This window comes from Saccostrea echinata, unplaced genomic scaffold, assembly GCF_033153115.1.
Source record: "Saccostrea echinata isolate AGI-Se365-2 ecotype Australia unplaced genomic scaffold, CSIRO_AGI_Sech_v1 ptg000029l, whole genome shotgun sequence".
In the NCBI taxonomy this organism is placed as follows: domain Eukaryota; kingdom Metazoa; phylum Mollusca; class Bivalvia; order Ostreida; family Ostreidae; genus Saccostrea; species Saccostrea echinata.
The window spans coordinates 41,139,752-41,162,500 of record NW_026889778.1 but is presented as its reverse complement, the minus strand read 5'-3'; the positions used below and the strand labels follow the sequence as shown (position 1 = coordinate 41,162,500).

General features: G+C 32.7%; 2 protein-coding genes and 1 long non-coding RNA gene across 3 annotated transcripts in view; all 3 read right to left on the bottom strand.

The window, feature by feature from the left end:
* The window catches only part of LOC133194834 (uncharacterized), a 39,482-nt gene extending 25,954 nt beyond the window's left edge, over window positions 1-13,528 (bottom strand). Inside the window, exon 1 of the mRNA XM_061330740.1 lies at window positions 13,504-13,528. The gene's annotated coding sequence lies outside the window, so the exon portion shown is untranslated. The remainder of the gene's footprint in view (window positions 1-13,503) is intronic.
* Window positions 4,175-10,084, bottom strand: LOC133194832 (uncharacterized). Its single transcript, XR_009722187.1, has 3 exons — window positions 10,029-10,084; window positions 6,741-6,960; window positions 4,175-4,233 (listed from the first exon to the last, which is right to left on the bottom strand). It is a non-coding gene; the product is annotated as an uncharacterized LOC133194832 (long non-coding RNA).
* Window positions 13,529-19,812: 6,284 nt separating the features above from the next.
* On the bottom strand, window positions 19,813-20,987 carry LOC133195333 (uncharacterized). Its single transcript, XM_061331179.1, has 2 exons — window positions 20,471-20,987; window positions 19,813-20,285 (listed from the first exon to the last, which is right to left on the bottom strand). The coding sequence occupies exons 1-2, from the start codon at window positions 20,985-20,987 to the stop codon at window positions 19,813-19,815; spliced, it is 990 nt and encodes a 329-aa protein (XP_061187163.1).
* Window positions 20,988-22,749: the final 1,762 nt, after the last annotated feature.

The following is a 22,749-nucleotide window of genomic DNA, read 5'->3' as shown; positions in this document are numbered from 1 at the left end:
TCTCAAAAAGTACGTAATTTTCCCTATCCAGATGCGGTGTGACAGGATAAAATTGCTTTTTCGAATTTTAAACCTATTCATACTCTGAAATATTTTAAGAGATACATGTCCACTTGCATATTTTTTATATATGCTTAAAAAATCCCATTATGGACAGAGTATTGGGCCCGGAAACATGAAGAATTAAAACTCCACTAAGATACTGCAGGGCATAGTATTTGTCAATCAATATCTCTAAAATAAGGTCAGAAACCTACTGATATAACTGCTTTAAGATATGTGGGACATACTAAATTAGAAATATACAAAATATGAAAAAAATTGAATGACAAGTATTTTTTCAGCTCAAGGTCCTTCTTCCCCTTAAGTGATACAATTTAGACTTAGTTTTGATTATGGTGATAATGAAGAATGAACTTGTGTGACATCTGCTCATGAAAATTATCCACGATATCTCAGGCATAGTTCATGGTTTTCTGAATTTTTTCTTGTCTATTGAAAAAAAATATGTGCGTAGTTTTATGATCAAGAAAGACAAATAGAATGATTTTGACCTCTAACAACTTTTTTAAAGACTTCTTGTGCATAGGAATAGAGGTACTTGAAAAAAGTCAAGAAAATGACATTGTGTAGTTTGATACAATTAACCAGTTAATTGGTCAGAACATTTTGCGGTTAACCGATTTGCAATTCTGTATTCGATTGCCATCCCAACTACAGTGGCTGCAACATTATTGTTGACAAAAGAATCATGTAGAATCGTTCGTGTAACATGCGTGATCGTTCGTGTAACGTGCGAGATCATGCGTGTATCAGACTCAATCGTTTGCGGTTTTAATCGTGCGTGATCGTGCGTTAAGAAACGTGTAAATTTTGTTTTGTAAGTTTTTATTGGAATGCTTTTGTTATACAAGCATTTCACTTGTCTGTTTTTTTTTTAAATCCAAATTAAAAAGAAATGAAGCGCGATTTACATAACTGAAAACAGAATGAACTAATTATCACTTGGAAATAAACAATATAGTAAGTCGTACAATATTGTGTTCTCGTCAAATAGCATGATTTTTTTTCTGATAAACCGTACTTAGATTTTTGATTTTTTTTCTCTGATGTTAATTATATTTATTGCTAATTATGGTCAAGATATTTTTAAAATCAATAGATCAAAAATAAACATTTTTACAAATAAATAATTCTCAATGCTTACATAAGTATTTAGTCGGTGAATGTACATTTACACGACATGATTCTCGGGGTTTCGTTTATCAGCGTTATCTCTGGAGGTTACTTTTGATTATTTTTTTTAATTTCTGCAAATAAATGATTTGTAAAATAATTGTTGATTTTAGAGATTCACAAATTGAAATGTGGATATAACTTATAATTTAATTCATTTTCATGCCATTTTTTTCAAACTTATCCCTTTCTGCATATTATGAAATCCAATTCAATCAAAACTCACGGTCCATCTACATGTACATCTTCTGATAGAACAAAAAAAAAATCAGTTTTCTAAAGTCAGAGAATTACATAAATAATTTTTTGTAATCTAAAATAATTCATAAATCTTACATGTATTTAGTTCCAGAAATATCCATTTCTATTTTTTTTTTTCATTTTTCAAAGTCGATGAAATAAAATCAATCATTATTTGAAATCTAAAATAAGTATTAAGCCTTATTTCTTTTTGAAAATATCCATTCCTAAAGAATTTGAACTATTTTGCGTGAAGAATCGTGCGTTTCCGTTAGCAATCGTGTAAGATCGTGTAACGTGTAGAATCGTGTGTGTGAAGGATCGTTCGTGTAACAGATTTTATCGTGTGTGAATCGTGCGGAATCGTTCGTCTAACGTGATCGTTCGTGTAAGTTGTCAACAATAACGTTGCAGCTACTGTATCTACTAAGTGGTTAGTATGTAAATTGTAACTGGTTACAAAACTGGTTATGAAAATTTTAACTGGTTATGATCTTTCTTAATAGTTAATAAACCAGTTAATCATTGCCATCCTTATTCTAAAGATACTTTGTGACAAGTTTGGTTTAAACTTGTCCAGTAGTTCTTCAGAAGAAGTTGAAAAATGTGAAAAGTTTATGCATGACCCAAGCCCTTGCTTATGCAAAAACATCCAAAAACAGATAGAAATATGTTACAATGGTTACCTAGGTAATTCAGTTAACTTATATCAAACCACACATTGTCATATAAATGAGACTAAGTGCTTTTCAAGGGTCCAGATCAGCATTCAGTCAGTATCAAAGTATCATGGTCTTTAGAGTTTTGTATATGCCTTTTGTCTTCAATGGTAACCTGTACTTATACATGTACTTAAATATGGCCATTGAGGAGACCACTTATAATTAGGCATAAAGTAGACCAGTGAGAAAAATTGAGTAAATTGAATTAACCCTTGATATCAAGTATATACAGTATATAAATATACCATTTTAATGATCTTATTCACTATATGCATCAATACCCTGTATTATATTATACTGCATATCAAATTAAAACTTATTTATTGTGTCACAACTGAAGTGTTGCTGGACTGAAAGACATAAAGATGGACAATATGTGAATCCTATAGAGCTTTATCATTTCTTGCAGGCCCTAATTAACATTCAATCAGTGATAAAGTACCTTGCACTTAGATTTTTATATTTACCTTTGTCTGCTATAGCAACCTGTACTTATACATATGTTATACTTAAATATGGCCATTGAGGAGACCACTTATAATTGGGCATAAAGTAGACCACTGAGAAAAATTGTTGATATCAAGTATATACAGTATATAAATACACCATTCTAATGATCTCATTTACTGTATGCATCAATACCCTGTATAGTATTACACTGCATAAACTAAAACTTGTTTATTGTGTCACAACTGAAGTGTTAATTGCTGGCTGAAAGACATAAAGATGGACAATGTGAATCCTATATAGCTTTAACATTTAATGCAGGCCCTAATTAACATTCAATCAGTGATAAAGTACCTTGCACTTTAGTTTTTTTATATTTACCTTTTGTCTGCTATAGCAACCTAGTTCTTATACTTAAATATGGCAATTATGGAAACTGCTGATAATTGGGCATAAAGTAAACCACATAGAAAAAATTAATATATTTAATGGGAAAATTTTACTGTACTCACTGTTAATAGCAAGTACTTTTATATGCATGTATTATAGATATATACAGTGGTGCCCTGTTTATCCGGACCCTCTTTGGCATAAGTTTGTTAAAAATAATATTGATTAATTTTGAACTGTTTCTTATTTGGGCTAGTAATTTTTTCCTAATCAGTAGCCCCTGGGCTAGTGGGATTTCCAAGAAAATTTCAACCCCTGAAGATAAGTATGAAAAAGTCATTTCTTGAAAAATTACCGTCCGGATAAATGAGTCATTTTTCAATGAACTATAAATTACGTTTTGTAGTAAAAATCGACCGTTCGGATGTGGAACACGAATTTCTGGATTAATGAGACAGAATGACATGGAAAAAATCTATTCCCAAAAAATAGAATCTGGAAGGTGAAGTGTTCGGATAAACATGGCGCCACTGTATATACCATAAATGACTATGACCTATGGTACATATAGTCAGAGAAAAACAATCAATTAAAGCTGAACACATCTCATAAATAGGCATACACCATATTCGATTATATATCATCTACTATATCAGCACCAGGGTATACTCTTCGCATTTGTTACACCTGACTGCTTTATTGTCACAGGTATCGGAGTGGAATGGTGACACATGCTCATGCTGGTTATCTTGCATTGCCTTTGTTCATTTGTTTTATTGCAGTTACGTGTACTTGTGTATGTTTGTATACTGCACTGACCTGTGCGACTGTTGTACTAAGTTTCATTGGCATCTTTCTCTCCTGCCGTGAAAGAAGTACACAGTAATTTTTTGTCGCTACCCAGAGCTATGTAGCATACGTCAGTCTGTCTATACAGACAGGTGACAACAGATTACACTGAACAGTGACTAAGTGAGTGGCTTATATAGGGACCCTACAATATAGCGTGAATAAAGGAATATGGCGGAAAAATTCCTTTTACACAGTGTGTTCAGATTTAAAATCACTAACTTTAAAGCAAACTAATGGATTACATACCTTTTCCCATAAATCACTTCAAATTCCTACTCATCATGTAAGGCTACTTCAGAATCTCACATGTATACATTCTTTGACTTTTCTATAGGAACATTATTTCCTACAATGTACAATCACATTTTAAAATATTCAAATATTACTTCCAATTGGACATACAGGTAAACTTCGTTATCTTGACATCGACGGGACCATCGGAAAATGTCGAGATATTCGAGGTGTCGAGATATCAGAGTTGAGACTTGACATCCAAGATTTCATTGCATAGCAAAACAGCCAAGCATATCATATTTACATGACTTTAATATAGACTGTAGTTCAACATATTTCAGAATTCCCTCTATTTTTATTAAAAATCTAAGAAGTTATTTTAAAAATCTAGTTTAATAAACGTGTTCTTTATCGAAATCTTTCTAAATTCACAAAGTTTCAGAACAAAGTTACAGCATTGAGCTGCATTCGCGTGTAAGTTGCCTTTTTGTCAGAACAGGATACGAAATGCGCTCTATAAACTTCGAACCGTATAAAGTCGACATCCGATATACGGTAAAAAAAAATTAAATGCAGATTATTTTTTTTCTTATTCTATTCTGGAAGAATATACATTAAAATTAATTTTTTTAAAGAGATTTATGTATCTAAACTAACGTAGTGATGTTACAGATGCACGAATTACAGCTGATTCGGTCAATCATGTCGTTAATCGGATTGTTTCCTGTTGAATACATTTTAACTACAAATATCATTAAAACATTTTTTTAATTCCTTAGTTTGAAATTTTCAGTGTGTTTTTTATTCATTATAATTTAGTTATCTTTTTCAAATTTAAAAGTTATGTTATGTTTCGATATAAATAACATTCTGTACATTTAGGCAGAATCATGTAGATTTAGTAATGATATTACCCGAGCTCAATTAACTTCTCAAAGATGCCGAAGGGGCTTTGGATTCACCTACAAACACAGTCTATAAAATTAATTAAGCAGCGTGCAGTCAAAACATGGGTGTGAAAGGTGTGAAACTTTGACGACGTCGAGATACCCGGAGTCGTCCGTGCGACGAGCGACCCTATCTGACAAACAGTTAGGTTCAGTAGAGCAGAAAATTGCCGATGTCGACATTTGCTCTTGGGACTGTAAATATACGTCAAGATAACCCGGGTTGTCGACATTAATGAGGTCGACATATCAGAGTTTTTGCAAATCATTTATATAGTAAATACTGCCGGGACCACGGAAGGATGTCGACATATCCCAGGTTGTCGACATATGTGATGTCGAGATACCGAAGTTTACCTGTAATTGGTAGTTCACAAGCTAGAAAGCTCACTCAGTAGTTGGATTGATTGTTTAATTGTATGTCATTTTATATCCTGTTTAAGAATTTTTCACTAAAATAGAGACGTCACCATATAATGGTCAATAATCTTTTCAACAGTTTTTTTCTAAAAAGATTTCAGGCTGTCTTTACTGCAATTGTCAGTCTACATTACCACCCATTGTGGTATACTGATCCCGATTTGTTTTCAAAGGATTTAAGTTTTAGTTTGTGTGATAACTGGATATCAAAAAGTTTCAAAGTAGAGTGTCATGAGCTCATCAATGCTAATTATCAAAACACTACTTCTAGAAAATCAAAACATTTAAGTTAAATTAACCATTCAAAATATTTTTTGAAAAGTAAAACAAAGGTCAAAGTCAAGTGAACTATAACGCTGGTATTTTTCATTATAATTTATGATAAATTGTGCACATGCTATTAATAGCATAGACTTACCTCTTTTAAATTATCAAAAATATGCTGAATATTGGCACTTTAAACTTTTTTAGAAGTAGGTCAAAGGTAAGTTCAAGGGTCACAAGATTGGCAACCATGGTATTTAAAAAAAGTCAGAGTGCCACGCAAAATATTAACCAAATATCAAAAACAATTAAACCTCTTACAATTCTTGAGATATAAGGTGTGACAGATGGACAGACAGACAGATGCCAGGTAAATTGAACCTCAGGTGTTGCACTGCTGTGCAGTCGACTCACAAAAAATGTTCTTCAGACTTATTTATCATTGGAATGACTAGTAAACACCAAACTGAACTTAACCTGCTTAAGTGAGCCAGTAGTGCCCAGTACAAAGCAACAAGTGCTGTGAACAGCGAGTGAAGTGTGACCGATTGATTGAGTGTTGTTTTATGTCCCATTCGAGAATTATTTCACTCATAAAGAGTGAAGGGTTAAATAATTACAATAAAATGTAAGGAGGCAAGTCTGCCTCACCATAACCTGGTTCTTTGTGGCCCTATTTTTAACCTTCATACCCATCTCCACTGGGAATTCATTTCCTCCTCCCCCAACAATCACGTCATGACTCCATAAGCAGCCAAAGGCTGTAATGGGCAACTAGTTCATTAACAGCTAGGGCTATCAGGAATTCAAAGTCACTGAAGTTCTTTTGGTTTTTATGATACTATCAAACTATCAGTCTATCACTGAGTATCTGCATGCTTTAAAAGTTAGTATTTACCCGATTTGCTTTAATTAAAGCTTTTGTGTCTATTTTCTGCTAACAATTTATTTACAGTTTATAACTAATAAAGCAGCAAATATACCTTACCCCATGTTGCAGATTCTCTTCATCCAAGTAATTGATGTACATTGTACTTAATCTCTTCATCTGTTCATCTGGATCCTTTCACTGCATTCAGACAGTACCAGTAACTGTTATATATGGATATATTTCCTTGTCAAAGCTGTCACTTTTTAGGCACAATTGCTAAGTTTGCATCTTTATCAGCATTATTTATTAATGAAATGACAAATTCCATCAGACACACCTGCAAAAATGAAAACAAAATCTATTAATTTACATATATTCATGTCCATATTCTCTTGACTTCATTATTATATAATTGAACTGTTTTATACTGCACTGCAAATATAAAGGGCTGGGATAATACACTTTCGTCTACTATTCTATATCTAATATACTATATTAGGTATCACAATATTTATGCTACAATACAGATCACAATATCTTTAATCGGTTATAATTTTTTCATTTTATATTAAAATGAGACAAAGTTTGACACCATGCATATCCAAAGTCTCTAAAAATTTACAATTTTAGTCATGTATATGTGTTATGCAAGGGTGTATCTGTCAGTATTTCCAAAATTTATCAAGCATGACATTTAAATTGATACAAATATTTTGATTTCAGCTTTTCTTTTTCATGAAGTTCAACTTAAATATTCTTTGATAATTTTTAAATCAAAATAAAATCAAAAACTTTTAATTTCTTCATTTTATTTGCTTGGAAAATAATTATTTTTTTCTTTTGTATTTGTACGAGTATTTAGTTGAAACTAGTTCTACATGTATATTAGCTAATCAGTGAAAATCTGTATGTTTGATATACTTCAGTTTACATGCCTGTGTGTGCATTATATTACAAATCATGGGATCTGTGCTTGTAGGTGCACTCAATGTTTTAAAGTTATTCATAATTTGAGAATTATTGTCTCCTTTTTTTATTGTCAGTATATTTAAACCAATATTTTTTGGTTTTACAAAATAATATGAATTTATATTTTCTTTTTTAAAAGAGATGATGCGAATTATAATTTCAATTTTAATTTTGTTTATATATTGTTGCTGTGATCTCAATAACCTAGATTAGAATGTTCTAATCATTAAAATGATATTGTCCTACGGACCTGGTTTAAAGATAGAATTCGTTCCGTGTATTGATATTCCAATAGAATTGAGAAAATTCAGGAAATTGTCCTACTTCTGCACCCTCTTCTGGTCTCCGTGTAAGCTTTGAATCAAAATTAGTGCTGGTTTTAAAACAAGCATCATTTTTAGTTCTTAACTACAAACTATCACTATTTTAACTATGTTCTGATTTTTACATCAAATAAGGGGCCAGATTCAGCCGTTATCATACCTTGTCCTTTGAAGCGAGGAAAAAAGGTTGAGAAAATGAGTTGAATTTTCTTATTTCTATGGATTATTTTTTAGGTTAAAAGGCATATAAAATCTCAAAAAGGTTTGTTATGATTAATTTGATAGTTATTTTCAGTGCAATTTTTTTTGTATTCTTCAAAATCATTTCTGAGCGGATCCTTTCCAATATGCTACATTGCTAGTATATGGGACATATTCTAACTGTGGTGATCGAGGGCTTGTTCCGAGACAAAGTTAGATTGTTCTAACTAGAAATAACCCAACACATATATCTTGTAAGTCGAACACATGTATTTCGCAAATTCAATAAATAATTCCAAAAAAAAGAAGAAATCTTGTAAAAAGGTATTCCATAGAGAAAATTACCCAGAAAACATTGTAGCATAACAAACACTGACATATACTCGAACAAAACTTAAGTATGAAAAATAATCAGATAATGGGTCAAAATCACACCAGTGACCACCTACCCTAATCAACTGTTATCCACAAAAAAAATTATATACTTATATGTCAATCTACTTCCAAAATTACATGTTTTCCAAGATCTTACAAAATTATTTTTACAGTATGTCTCTTCAAATATTTGTTTTCCTGCTTAATAGTACTGATCATGCTGATCAGATGATAATGGGTGGGTGATATTAAGATATTATGTCCTCATAAACTTTTAGTCCCAGACCTATGAACCAGTGATTCATTTTGAAAATGGTTATCATGGGTCCAAAGGACCCCCCTTAATGACAACAATGAGTCCCATGACAAAATCAGAGCATCCAAATCCAAGGGTCATATATTAGATATTACAGAGGAAATTCTGGTGAAATATAAAAAGTTATTTCACGAAAGAGCAAATGCTTTATTGTTGCTGTGAGTAGTTCTATAATTTTACTATCAATTGTCCAAGTAAGACTACATGATTTTGTGTCATAAATATAATATATTGTCAACTGTGCACTTTGGTTCTACGTTTAGATCGTACATACGATCTCACACATTGTAATGTATCAGTCATAAAATGCACAGAAGCAGAATGAAGCAAAGAAATTTTAAGAAGAAATGAAAAAAAAACAGTCAGAAATAAAAATGATTAAATTTTAAACTTCTTAGCTTGTAAGGAAAAAACAAAAACAAAAAAATGATACAGGTTACATGTATAGCTTTTACATAGTATTCGCTTCAGAAATGTTCCACAGTATAGACATAATCAGTGATAATCGAACTATGTTATCTAACTTTCAAATATTTTCTGATAATTGCTGGTTAATTGGCTGCAATTGTGAAATCTGACCTGTTGTTGGCAACGTACCTTATATATACCTGTTAAAATTGTTCATGCATATCGCTTAGCACATGGATATGATGCAATCGGTCAAGTTTAAAATTGGATTACAATGTATACCAAATAATACACGTTCTTCTATAAATTTATTGCATCCATTGGGATGCACATTTATTAAAATAATGCGTCCTGAGCAAAATTTGTGCATAATTTACGCAGGATGCACACCAAAATGAATCATTGATGAACACCATATTTTTTTAGCGCAACACACAAAGAACTATGTAGCAACCTATGATCTACAGCACATGTAATTTTCATAAATAATGCTAGCTCACATCATAAGGAAAACATTTATGACTAGCTGCTTGCATGGCGCAGTGGTTTAAGTGTTTGCTTTAGAGTCACAGATAAAGGAGTTGATCCTAACATCACAGGTTCGAATCCCACTGCAGGATGTGGAGACCGGTGTTCAAATGAAACTGAGGTCCCATGTTGTAGTAGGTGCTGGCATGAACAAAATTACTCATTGCTCAAGGGTCCTGAGTACAGAGGTTCACAAGTGCTGGCTTTTCAATATGAGTGAAAAGTTATCGAAAGAAACATTATAGAAACAAATAAATATGACTATAAATAATTATCTTTTCTTACCATTATGGATGTTGTACATGTCCCTTTCGATAATGAAAAAAATCTTTTTCTGTCAATTCTCATTTTCTCACGCGATTTTTTCTTGCTAATCTTCTCTCCAACATACCGGAGAAGGTATTCTCGCATGTTATGTGGTACCGAACACACTATAATAAAAATAAATGCATAAATGCAAACAAGTCAACAAAATCTAATTTATTCAGAGACTTGGTTTAAAATGTCTCAGACTGTCATAAATCTCACCCTAGGCAGTTAAAAATTTCCTCAGAAATCTTGTCAGAATTTTAAAAATATAATTTCAAAAAAAAATTCATGGGAAAATATACGGCATATATATAGCCATTGTACAAAATGCAGGAATTAAACTTTCCTGGAAAGTTTAGAAATTGAAACTGTAAAAATATTATCATACCATCAAACCATATCCATGCTGATCAAAAGACTCAACAATGTATTAACTAACCCGATCAAAATTAAACTGAACCCGACCGAAAGTTTCTAATCTACATATGTAGATATACAAGTAATATATGTAGACTCTGCATAACAATTTTATTAAAATAAAAAAAATTATTGCTTGTTATATGGTTTTATAACTAAATTGAGAGTATAAGCAAGTTAATTTCTCCATGGCAACTGCATAAGATAAACAGTATTTTTTTTCATTATATGTTTCTGCTTAAATTGATCAGGATCTGTTTCATATGAATCAGGACTTGTTCAAGCTTGACAATGACAACAAGCAATTTTTCTTAGGGTCTCTTTTATTATTTAATTTCAACTTCTTTCTGAAATTATGATTATCTTTTAATATTTCTTTTCAAAATGAAACACTTAATAGGTTTATAAATAAATGAAACATTAAAAAAAAATCAATAAATACAGGCCCGTAAGAAGCAATTTCAGTTTGGGGGAGGGGGGACAGCCATGCATTTTCTTTGGGGGGCACTAACAACAAAAAATTCCTTGACAAGCTTAAAAAAAAAAAAAAAAAGGTCATCAGGCGTTTTTATTGAGGGGGCACAAGCATATAGTAGCTATGTTTTCTTTAGTATTCTATATTTCGGCAAAATTATTGGGGGCACCCCCCCCCCCGTTCCTACGGCCATGAAATAAAGTTTTACATGATTGTTAAGTAATAAAGACAATGCAATAAATTCTGCAAAGTAATTCAAATAGTTGAGGTAATTTTTACTTATGTGTAGACTGATTTACTAGTACTTTCATAATTATAAATATATTCTCCCATAAAATTAGAATAAATTCATGATAAAGGAAATAATTTACCCTGAACATGTTGAACATGCAATACATTTTTGAGTCATTTAAGTTGTTAAAGACAAAATTCTCATTTGCCCAATTAAATTTGAGATACATGTACTAATTAAGTGACCTGTAAAGGTACTTGTAGATCTCTAATAAAATCTGAGAAATTAAATCAGCAGTGCTGTAGATCGAAACTCTTTAACGGTGGTGATGTTAACTGAGTCTACTATTATAGAAAAAATATTGCAAGAATTATACAGTATATCTTTTGTTACTCAATCATGGAAAGTGTAATACATATAACTATTAACTGATATGCTCATCTCTGATATAACCTGTTAATTAATCCTCCATTCATGCCAAAAGGTACAGTGTAATAGATTGTTTAGAATATCATTGGTGTATAATAATATTATTACTTTCTACTACATGTAATGTGTCGGCTAGTGTGATGTCACAGAGTTAACTTGAGGCGCAAATAATGGGTAAGCAAGGAGGCTGATGCAGACCTAATATAATACTTGAATTTTGGCTTAATTTTTATTTCCAGTTGTAGGAATATTTTTGTCATTAAACAGAAAGTTAGACTGTAAGTATGGGTACAAAAATGCGCATTGTCAAAAATGCTTCTTTTTTTTGGCATTTGCAACAAAATGAAATTAATAGATAACATTTATCATCAACTTTCCTCCCCCCTTTTCAACCAAATTTCTATCCTTAAAAAATTGATGTGTAGCCTACAGCCTTTTTGCCTATATGGAATATACACCACAAAATATTTCCACACATCCTGCACCCAAACCCCACTTCTAACCCGATCAAAAATATTAATCTGGTCCCTTTGAATTTTTTAGCAGTTTGTAGCCCTTAATTCCTCTTTATTTTTGAAGATATTTCAAAATTCTTGCTCTATTTGGCTTGTCCAAATCAACTTTATGTTTTATGTACAAGAAATCTAAGGGGGATGCTGTCAGATACATAAATTTGTATGTACATATATGCATGTATGTATCCGCTGCCATAGACATCAGAGATGTGATATCGTGGTTGGAGGGGGGGGGGGGGGGCTCCTCCCCTCCCCCAATTAATCTTTTACTATTAAAATTGTTCAGGAAAGGCTGGTTGGATTAGGCTGTGAAAAAAGTTTGAACCTAGAAACACCTTACTCCCATTTCCAACCCAACCCTACCCCACATATAATAGGAAATTAGAGTTAGTATTTCAGGTAAATTATCGAATATTTAATTTATCTCCGCAAGAACGATACCACCAGCCTAATATTATGCTATTCAGTATATATTTATGAATAAGCAGAGATTACAATTATTTTGTTCAAGTACATGTAATCAATTGTTAGGAACAAGTAAGTTGTAAGAACTTGTTTCCGATCCATTTGCTTATGTCAATAAAATATGTTCAAAACAAACAAACGATCTGTTGAAACCACGCTGTTGGTAAACTACAATTCGAATTTCCTCCATGCTAATAAGTATACGTAAGTCTTTATCAATGAATAAATACCAGACGTTAACCGCAAGATATTGGGTGCATAATATATAGTCAATGTATCATGAATAAGTATTTTTAAAAAAACATAATTTGTTATTACTTACCAAAATTTTGTCTGACTCCTATTTCTCCGAAGGTCGTAAAGGATACCGAGGATTTCCGAAAATTTTCGGAAGGCATTGCGCACGAAAACCTTGAAGTTGATGAACACGAAACTCTAAAGCTCATTTTCTCGTAAAAAGTTTTATTCTATTTAGCAAATTGTACATACCCAAAATTAGTGGGAGAACAATATCTAAAACTAAATACTAGGAGAAATAAGACATATATAGCAGATCTTATTTAATTTTGCAAGTTTTAGCTGGTCTACATAATGACGATATATAATAATACCAATATATACGTTGCTTGAAATTTAAATTTAAAAATTTCTATAATCATAAAATTTTGGCATATTTTTTGTATTTAAGGGACAAAAATATACTAAACTAAAATTAACTATTGTCAATTTAATATTAAAAAGTCATTAATTTTCTGTTCAGAGAGGGTCAAAATGTTAAGGCGACCGGTTTTGGTCCACTTATTCTACGAGGCTACTTAATGCCAATATATAAATATGAGCGGTCTCCTAAATGGCACAACCATATATATATATATATATATATATATATATAAAGTAGTTGCAAAACAAAATACTTACTGGTAATTGACACACATTAATGTCACACTTGAAATTATAATAATTCGAAAATCTACCACTATGAGAGAAAAAATATTAATTGCTCCATTCAAGCACTGGGAGCCTTAACGTCATTGTGAAAAAAAAAAGCTTTCGAGAAAGAATTGACACATCAGGATTCATATCTCAAGAGGAACTGCATAGAAGTGAAGGGGGAAAATATTTTGTGACATGCATTTTAAAGTATTTACAAGTACCTACATGTACATGTATGTAAACAAATATGACATATGTACCTGATGAAAACATTAACTAATGGAAGTCGCGCAGTGGTTAGAGCGTCTGCTCTAGAGTCGCGAGGTAACGAGTTGTCCTTACGTCGCGGGTTCGAATCCCACTGTGGGACGTGGAGACCGGTCCTTCGGATGAGACCGTATAAACCGAGGTCCCGTGTCGCAGTCGGTGTTGGCACGAAAAAGACCCCTCACTGCTCAATGGCCGTAAGTGCCGAGCATAGGACAAAATTTGCAGTTCTCCACCGGCAAGTGGTGGCGACGTCTCCATATGAGTGAAAAATTCTCGAGAGGGACGTTAAACAACATACAAAAAAAAAACAAAAAAAAAAAAAAAAAACAACTAATGGAAATAATGTAAATTGACAACGTTACAACTTGTGTAAAATATCAACATTCTTTCATAAAAAAAAAAGAAGATTTTTATACTGTAATTATTAGGTGTGGATTATTCATTACGAATATTTACGAACTGCTGTGGAAAAATATCTTTTATTACTTTTTTTTTTTTTTTTTTTTTTTTTTAATACAAATTTTACATGTATTTAATATTAAACTTATTTATCATAAGAGATTCTGCACAAAACTGCTATGACAAATCAATCGTTCCATTTTAAAAAATCGAACTATTCATAAGTTGTGAGGATTTTTAGGTCACCTGAGTCACTCAGGTGACCTATTGCTATCTTTTTTCGTCTGTCGTCGTTCGTCGCACGTCGTTCGTCGTCAATCGGTCGTTAACTTTTGAACATTTTTAGCTTCTTCTCTGGAGCCACAGAACCAATTTCAACCAATTTTTGCATATAGCATCTATGGGTGAATGGGAGTAAAAATTGTGAAATTCATGGCCCCTGTCCCCCCCTGGGGCCTGAGGGGTGGGGCTAAAAACCATCCAAATTAATGCAATATTTAAAACTCTTCTTCTTTACTCCTGGACATCAAGCAGTCAAACTGTTGGCATGATTGTAATAAGCATTGAACCCTCTACCAAAATTGTGAAATTCATGGCCCCAGGGTCAGGGGTTCTGGTGCTAGAGCGGGGCTCTAATGATTATACAGTGAAAATGCATTAATTCTTAAAAAAATCTTCTCTTCTTCTCCTAGGTATTTAGCTGATGAATTAAGTACAGAGTTATGAAAAGCAAGACTGCCTCTTCCAAAATTGTGAATTTCATGGCCCCTGGGTCAGGGGTTCTGGTGTTAGGGCGGGGCACTAATGATTAAATTATAGTGAAAATGCATTAATTCTTTGAAAATCTTCTCCTCTTCTCCTGGGTATTAAGCCGATGGATAAAGTACATAGTTATGATGAGGAAGAGAGCCTCTTCCAAAATTGAATTTCATGTGCCTGGGTCAGGGGCTCTGGTGTTAGGGCGTGGCTCTAATGTTGTAAAACATAAAAGATAAAGTCGAAGGTAGAGTAGAGAAAGTAGAGGAAAAAAGGAGGTAATTTTCAAAATATACCTAAATTTGAAGACATCGAGTGTACCAGGTCATACATGGACATCAAACAGATAATCTATCAGCATAATTATAATAAGCAATGAGCTCTTTACGTAAAATAAAATTGTGAAATTCATGACCGCAGGGTTCAGGCTCTGGGGTGGATGAAAGTTGGATTTGTTTTAGACAATGAAATGTGTCTTAGGAAATCTTCTTCTTTACTTAAACACATTAAGAAGGTAAAATATTAGTATGATTATGATAGGCATTGAGAATTGTACCAAATTTGTAAATTTCATGACCCGAGGGTTCAGGTACCAGGGTAGAGATATATATTATATATAACTTGGTAATATTTTATGATTTAAGCAATGCAATGCATGAGTATAGAATTCTACTAAATATTCCACGAGTACACTAGGTTTTGCTTCCTAAACTACTGAATGATATGTTAAAATTGTTTTTGTATTAATTTATAATTGAAAATAATCTGCCCACTATTCGAGTTTATTGGATTAAACAATCCGGGAATATTAATGCTTATGAACACTTCCGTCCTTTACATTTGCGCATACGCACTATAGGTATCACACTGGTAATTGACCAATCAAAATGAACTTTGTCAATTGTAGTTCCATACATATAAAATTAATTTTTCTTTCTTTTGATAATTTTTTTTAAATTTTCTTCCAGGCTATTTTTACAACTTTGGTACCTGTGCCTATTAAATTTAATGTACTTTGTAAATAAATAAAGTTTTTTGACAGGAACTATTTTTTTCAGGGCATAGGAGGCTACTTCCTGGGGTGCACTGGAGCTGTTTATAAACACATTGAAAACACGTGGATTTGAGGGTAGCCCTGTTTGCAGATGGAAAAAATCAGAAAATGCCGTGTAGGTACCCTGTTTTTTGGACTCGGCTAATGAGAGAGGTAATGTTTTATACTTCCTGCTAAATATTTTTTCATGAATTAATTTACCTGATTTTTAAAGATTTTTTTTCCTATATAGAAACATATAGTGAAAACAATTACCGGTGTGATACCTTGAAGGTGATTGTGTAAAATCATCTGCATCAATATAAAAGGCTGTTTTAATTTTTAAAAGGCATATTTCAACAAAATATGTCATTTTATGAACTTTCTGTGTGAAAGCACATATTTTAAAAATTAGAAGTAGAGTTGAATTGAATTTTTAGAGATTTCTGTGAAAAATACTTATAATATATCATGTTTTACCCTCAAAACTTTAAATTATGACTTTCAAAGTAGGATTATGCATCTGACATGTAGAAAGAAGTTAGAAAATGTTGGTTTTTTATTTTAGATGACTTTAAACTATGTGCACCACCTGACCGCAGTCAATTATAGTGTCTACAGACTTTGCCGTAAAAGTACTTTAGGCTGATTTTTTCAAGAAAAGACTAATTCTGGGATTGCGAATGAGTTTTCAACAAAAGTGACAACTGCGATAAAATGTGAAGAAGTAAAACATTTTTTCACAGAGTGATAAATTTTACAGAGAGTGGATTTACTTTCATTTTATTCACCTGAAGTAATGCATGTATTACTGCAGTGGAGGAATATAAATAATGAAATGAGGTAAATTTGTCTAATAAAAATAATGCACAAGTAAAATTTATTTAGAATTTTTCAAAAATAAGAAGCTTATGACCAAAAAATGCATAAATACTGTCAGGGCATGAGAGTGAATACTTATTCAGAGTTCTAATCATGTAGCACACATGTAGTACAGAATGTCACTTAGCACCATGGTATGCCTGTTATGGTTCTCTGGACTTTTTGCATGCTTACGCAGCTGACATCCATGATTTTTCAGTTTGTCGGAGAATGTGTTTTGTCATGTTAGCACTTTTATGTAGGTTTTGACCCTCTCTTTTAAATTAAGTCTCAGTCAGGATGCTTATTTCAGCATGATTTGTTAAGCATATTAATATACTGAAATATTAATAAATTACAAATTAAAGTGATGAAGAAATTTGATACATTTACACAATCAAAATATCAGAATAACCATAATTCAGCTAATAAAGTGCCCTGTTTTTCTTATGTCACTTCCTATAAATTTTATCAGCAGTTTTTGTACACCCACCCACCCCCAAGAACCATGTAGGATGGCCTGATATTAGTCTTTTTGTTGCATTTTTTCACATTTGAAAGTGTTAAAACTCATAAAAATGTTTAAGATTTATATTTTGAAATTTAAATGTTGAATTTTTATGTAAATTTGGTGAAACCAAAAGCTGTAATCTTGAATTAATCATGCAAATTCATCAAACACCTTTGGAATTCCTGAGTAATTCAATGAAAAGAGGATAATTATGCATGTTCAATTGGAATTTCATGGCTAATTTGTGTCTGCAGAGAAAGCCAGTTACATAAATCCAAACAATAAATTACATCTGAATTGTTTCCTCCATTTTCTTATCATCAAAGCAAGTTTAATGGAGTGTCAGAGCTGTCCAGATTCTCCCTAGGTGCTGATATCATTTGGACTGCCCTGTGTTACAACACAGCTTTTAGATAAACTTCTGCACATCAGCTTGTAGACAAGTACCTAGGCTTTATTTGGAACATAAATTGACCAGATGCAGATTTTATTATCAGTCTAATATTTAACAATTTCTGTGAATTCTGTCATTCTTAGGAGGGCAAAATGCAATTTTGTTATGTAATAATTGCATAATGGTCTCAGACTTGTGAACTATTTTTTGTTTGTTGTGAAGAACAATGTATATACTCTCCACGGATAAGAAATTGTTTGCCAGACTTAGTCTATTAATGATGAAATTCTGCTTCAAAATATGCACACAAAAACTTCTGTCAGAGTGCTCTGTGTGTATTCTTGACTGCTCTGGAGTAAGGGAGATAAATGCATATATCTCCAGCAATAAGGGGAATTAGATCACCAAACTTAAGGATGTTGGTGGCAGTTATTTAAGAAATCTCAGGTGCAAAAATGAAAAAAATCTGACAACTTCAAGGGTCCTTCAAGGTATCACACAGCTGGTAATTGACCAATCAAAATGAACTTAGTCAATTGTAGTTCCATACATATAAAATTAATTTTTCTTTCTTTTGATAATTTTTTTAATTTTCTTCCAGGCTATTTTTACAACTTTGGTACCTGTGCCTATTAAATTTAATGTACTTTGTAAATAAATAAAGTTTTTTGACAGGAACTATTTTTTTCAGGGCATAGGAGGCTACTTCCTGGGGTGCACTGGAGCTGTTTATAAACACATTGAAAACACGTGGATTTGAGGGTAGCCCTGTTTGCAGATGGAAAAAAATCAGAAAATGCCGTGTAGGTACCCTGTTTTTTTGGACTCGGCTAATGAGAGAGGTAATGTTTTATACTTCCTGCTAAATATTTTTTCATGAATTAATTTACCTGATTTTTTAAGATTTTTTTTCCTATATAGAAACATATAGTGAAAACAATTACCGGTGTGATACCATAGAGCGTCTATTTTGGAGATGTACAATAGGCCGCCATGTTTTCTTTTGTTTTAACTATGGGTTATCTACACCATGTACCATAGGCCGCCATGTTTTCTATTGTTTTAACTATGGGTTACCTACACCATAACCCATGGGCTGGGGCTTCATAACCTATAGGCGGGACTTTGAATTGCATAGAATTTAATCAATTAAATTTTATTTAAAATCTTTCATAACGTTCAACGTATATATACATTGTCGTTATCATAAAACTTTCCAAATCGATCGTCCGAATGGTCCAACTGCTGTATAACATTCTCGGGTGTAACCGGCTTCTGGGTCAAATTAAAATCCGTTTGAGTAAGAGATAAATCCCCAATACCATCAAAAACGTTTACTTCGTCTATCAACTGGCCTATCTGTGAGAGAGTTTGATCATCGATAGAATTGTCCCATTCAAAATTTTGCGACAGTTCAAGAAAATCGAGATCCATGCTTCGCCCATTTTCGCTTTTTGATTGCAAGTGCGCAAATGCGCAATAAAATGTAGGCCAATATATATGTACAGTGTATAGCGCGTGCCATTATAATTATGTCAGGTGATAAACCATATTAGGAAATTTATTTGCAACTAATACATCATCTCTCTGCCATATTAGGAAATCTAAGGGTGCTATGGTACATTTGACTTACCGTATAAGTTTTTTATTGGTTTTCTCTAGATACCCTATAGAGAGGTTAAAAGGTCACTCGAAGGCTGCGCCTTCTCGTGACCTTTTAACCTCTCTATAGGGTATCTAGAGAAAACCAATAAAAAGTTATATGGTAACTACTACATAACCCATGGGCGGAGCCTTCATAACCTATAGGCGGAGCCTTGCATTGCATACGAAATAAATTAAAATTTATTAAAAATCTTTAATAACGTTCCACGTTTATATACACAATATATGGTCAAAAAGGGAAAAAAAGAAAAAAAAAGTCGATATCTTTCAACCAGAAATGTTAATATCTTGATTTACAATCCATTTTAAAAACTTCCATTTTGTTTATTAAAATGAACTGTACAGTTCTGAAAAAAATGACTGGCGGAAGCTGGAGGATCATACCGATTTTCCTCAGTTTAGAGTTTAGATAACTTTTTGGGGCGGCTCTTGGTTAACAATATCCATTTGCTCCGACTGCTGGGGCTCCAATAAATTTGAAATATCTTTCAACATATCAGTGGACGGTCGTTTGTATTTTCTCACACTTTCAACCGAGCGATGGCCAGTTCTTTCCATCATCTCTTGCTCTGGGACGCCTGCTTGGTAAAGGGTTGTGGCTAGAGTGCGCTTTCCAGAATGATTCGTAAAATAGCCCGGAATTCCAGCCTCCAAAAACATTGTTTTCATAATGGCAGCTAGTTTATTCACACCGATTGCTTGTTGGCTGAACCGCAATTCATTGTCCGGGCCGTTTTCTAGGGCTCGGCGGTAAAACGCACGGCTTTCTCCGCACTTTGTAATAATTTCAATGTATTTTTGGTGCATGTTGTACAACTTCATATTTTGGAAATGATGCACTATCTCCTTGGCTTGTACGTGGCGTTGTGCTAGTCCCCCTTCAAAACAAATCGTAATTCTATTATTTAATACTCCTTGATTGAATTCTCTCTCTCTCTCTCCCCACACACGCACTTTATCGTGTATACTGAATAATTTATATTTTTCATTCATTATTAACTGTACATGATTATAGGAAAGCTATTGAATACTATAACACAAAACATATAAACTGCAGTCCTACCTTTGAACGTCTTGTTTGATCTCCCTTTAAACTTTAAAAAGTGTCCATACTTGTCGAATCCTAGCTCTATTAGGTCAATTTCCATCCCCCTATGTTCATCGACGCCACGGAGGCCGAACAGCTTACAATTGTAGAAAAACATTGTATTCAAAAGCGCTTTTCCAGTCACATCACCGAGTAATCTCTTTTCCCATAGTTCAGTTTCAGTTTCTGTGCTTATGGGTTCCGCTTGTTTTGGGCGAGTTCCAACTCCTGATACCGTTAATTCACTCATTCGCGCACTAAGAATGCGCCGGAATTCATAAAATTTTGAGTCTTTTTCGTCAAGAAAATTTTCGTGTATGCCGCATTCCCGAAAGTACCTTAGTATTCCGACGCACAACATGTAGAGTGATTTTGGGGGATATGGCTGTCCTATCTGTGAGAGCGTTTGATCATCGATAAAACTGTCCCATTCAAAATTTTGCGGCAGTTCCAGAAAATCGAGATCCATGCTCATCGCGTTGTGTTCATCCATTTTCGATTTTTGATTGCAAGTGCGCAAAATGCGCAATAAAATGTAATATATATATATATATATATATATATATATATATATATATATATATATATATATATATATATATATATATATATATATATATCTCACATCATTTATGTGTAACTAAGCAATATGTTGTCAAACTCCTGAAGATTGAAAATGAAACCGGTAGAGTTTATTTCGGTGTTGTGATTTTTTTTGATATATATATATATATATATATATATATATATATATATATATATATATATATATATATATATATATATATATATATATATACAGTGTATAGCGCCATTATTATTATGACAGGTAACAAACCATATTAGGAATTTTTTTTTTTGCAACTTGTACAGCATTTCTCTGCCATATTAGGAAATCTGAGAGTGCTATGGTACATGTGACTTACAGTATAAGTTTTTTATTGGTTTTCTCTAGATACCCCATAGAGAGGATAAAAGGTCACTCGAAAGCTGCGTCTTCTCTTGACCTTTTAACCTCTCTATAGGGTATCTAGAGAAAACCAATAAAAACTTATACGGTAACTACTACACAACCCCTATGGCCTAAAGAAGAACCCTATTGATTTTGAGGTCAGAAGCTTAAGGTCAAAGTCATAAATTCATAATTTCTCTCTGTTTTAATACTTTCGTTTCCTTCGAGCTTTTGCTATGAAATTTTACCTAACAACTCCCTGTGTCCTAAGGAAGATCTCTATGAAATTACGACCTTGACCTCTGAAATTTTGACCTCAAAATCAATAGAGTAACACTTTCGCTTCCGGGCGATATCTCATGAAGCTTCTGAGTTTTTGCAATGAAATTTTGTACCATAACTAACTATGGCCTCACTCGCCCCTCTCAACGTGTCCCGCCCCGTTTTTTTTTTTTTTGTATTAAAAGTCGCGTGGCACTATTTTTAGCACAGGAGCATGTGGAGAGTTATATCATATAATACAGGTTTATATCCTAATTACATCATTCTATTAGAACTGTTTAGTAAAGTTTAAATTAGACACCATGTGCTGTGTAAAATTTTGACAATATCGACCTTGAATATAAACATGTATATGTGACCCAATGTTTGCATTTAATTTGCTGTATAACCTAGCGCCTCGTATGTCTAGGGCTATGATCCTCGCTTAGCATATGAGAGGTCCCGGGTTCAAACCCCGGACGATTCCTTTCTTTCTTTTTGAGAATATTTTTTATTTACTAAACGATAGTAATACATATGAAATGAAGAAGTTAAGACGTCTGGCTTGCAAACTTCTCATAAAATCATTATTAAAGTGTGATATATATTTTATATAAAAAGAATCTTATGTACCCTTATTAAAGAATAAGCAATGAAATCATTGTATACATATTGGCATTTTTTATTTGTTTCAGTATACATGTATACATTTAATAAATCTGCAAATCCAGGGGGACACCCCCTCCCTAGATCTGCACATGCTCTTCTTTTTTTCCTTAAGCGGGGGACACGAATTCTCTGTATTAGCATTTATATGGGTTTTTTACTTACTGGGTCTTTGGTTTTGCTTTAATGTATATATGTGTTGCAAAAAGTTTTGTTGATTATGCATTGAATGTCATTTGTTAAGTTTTAATGGTCATTGAAATTATAATAATTTATCATTTTCTTTTATATTGCAATTATTGATCTTTCGGCTGCCCATAATTTAACATGAAAAAGAAAAAGAAACAAGGATTTATCCAAAAAAAAAAAAAAAAAA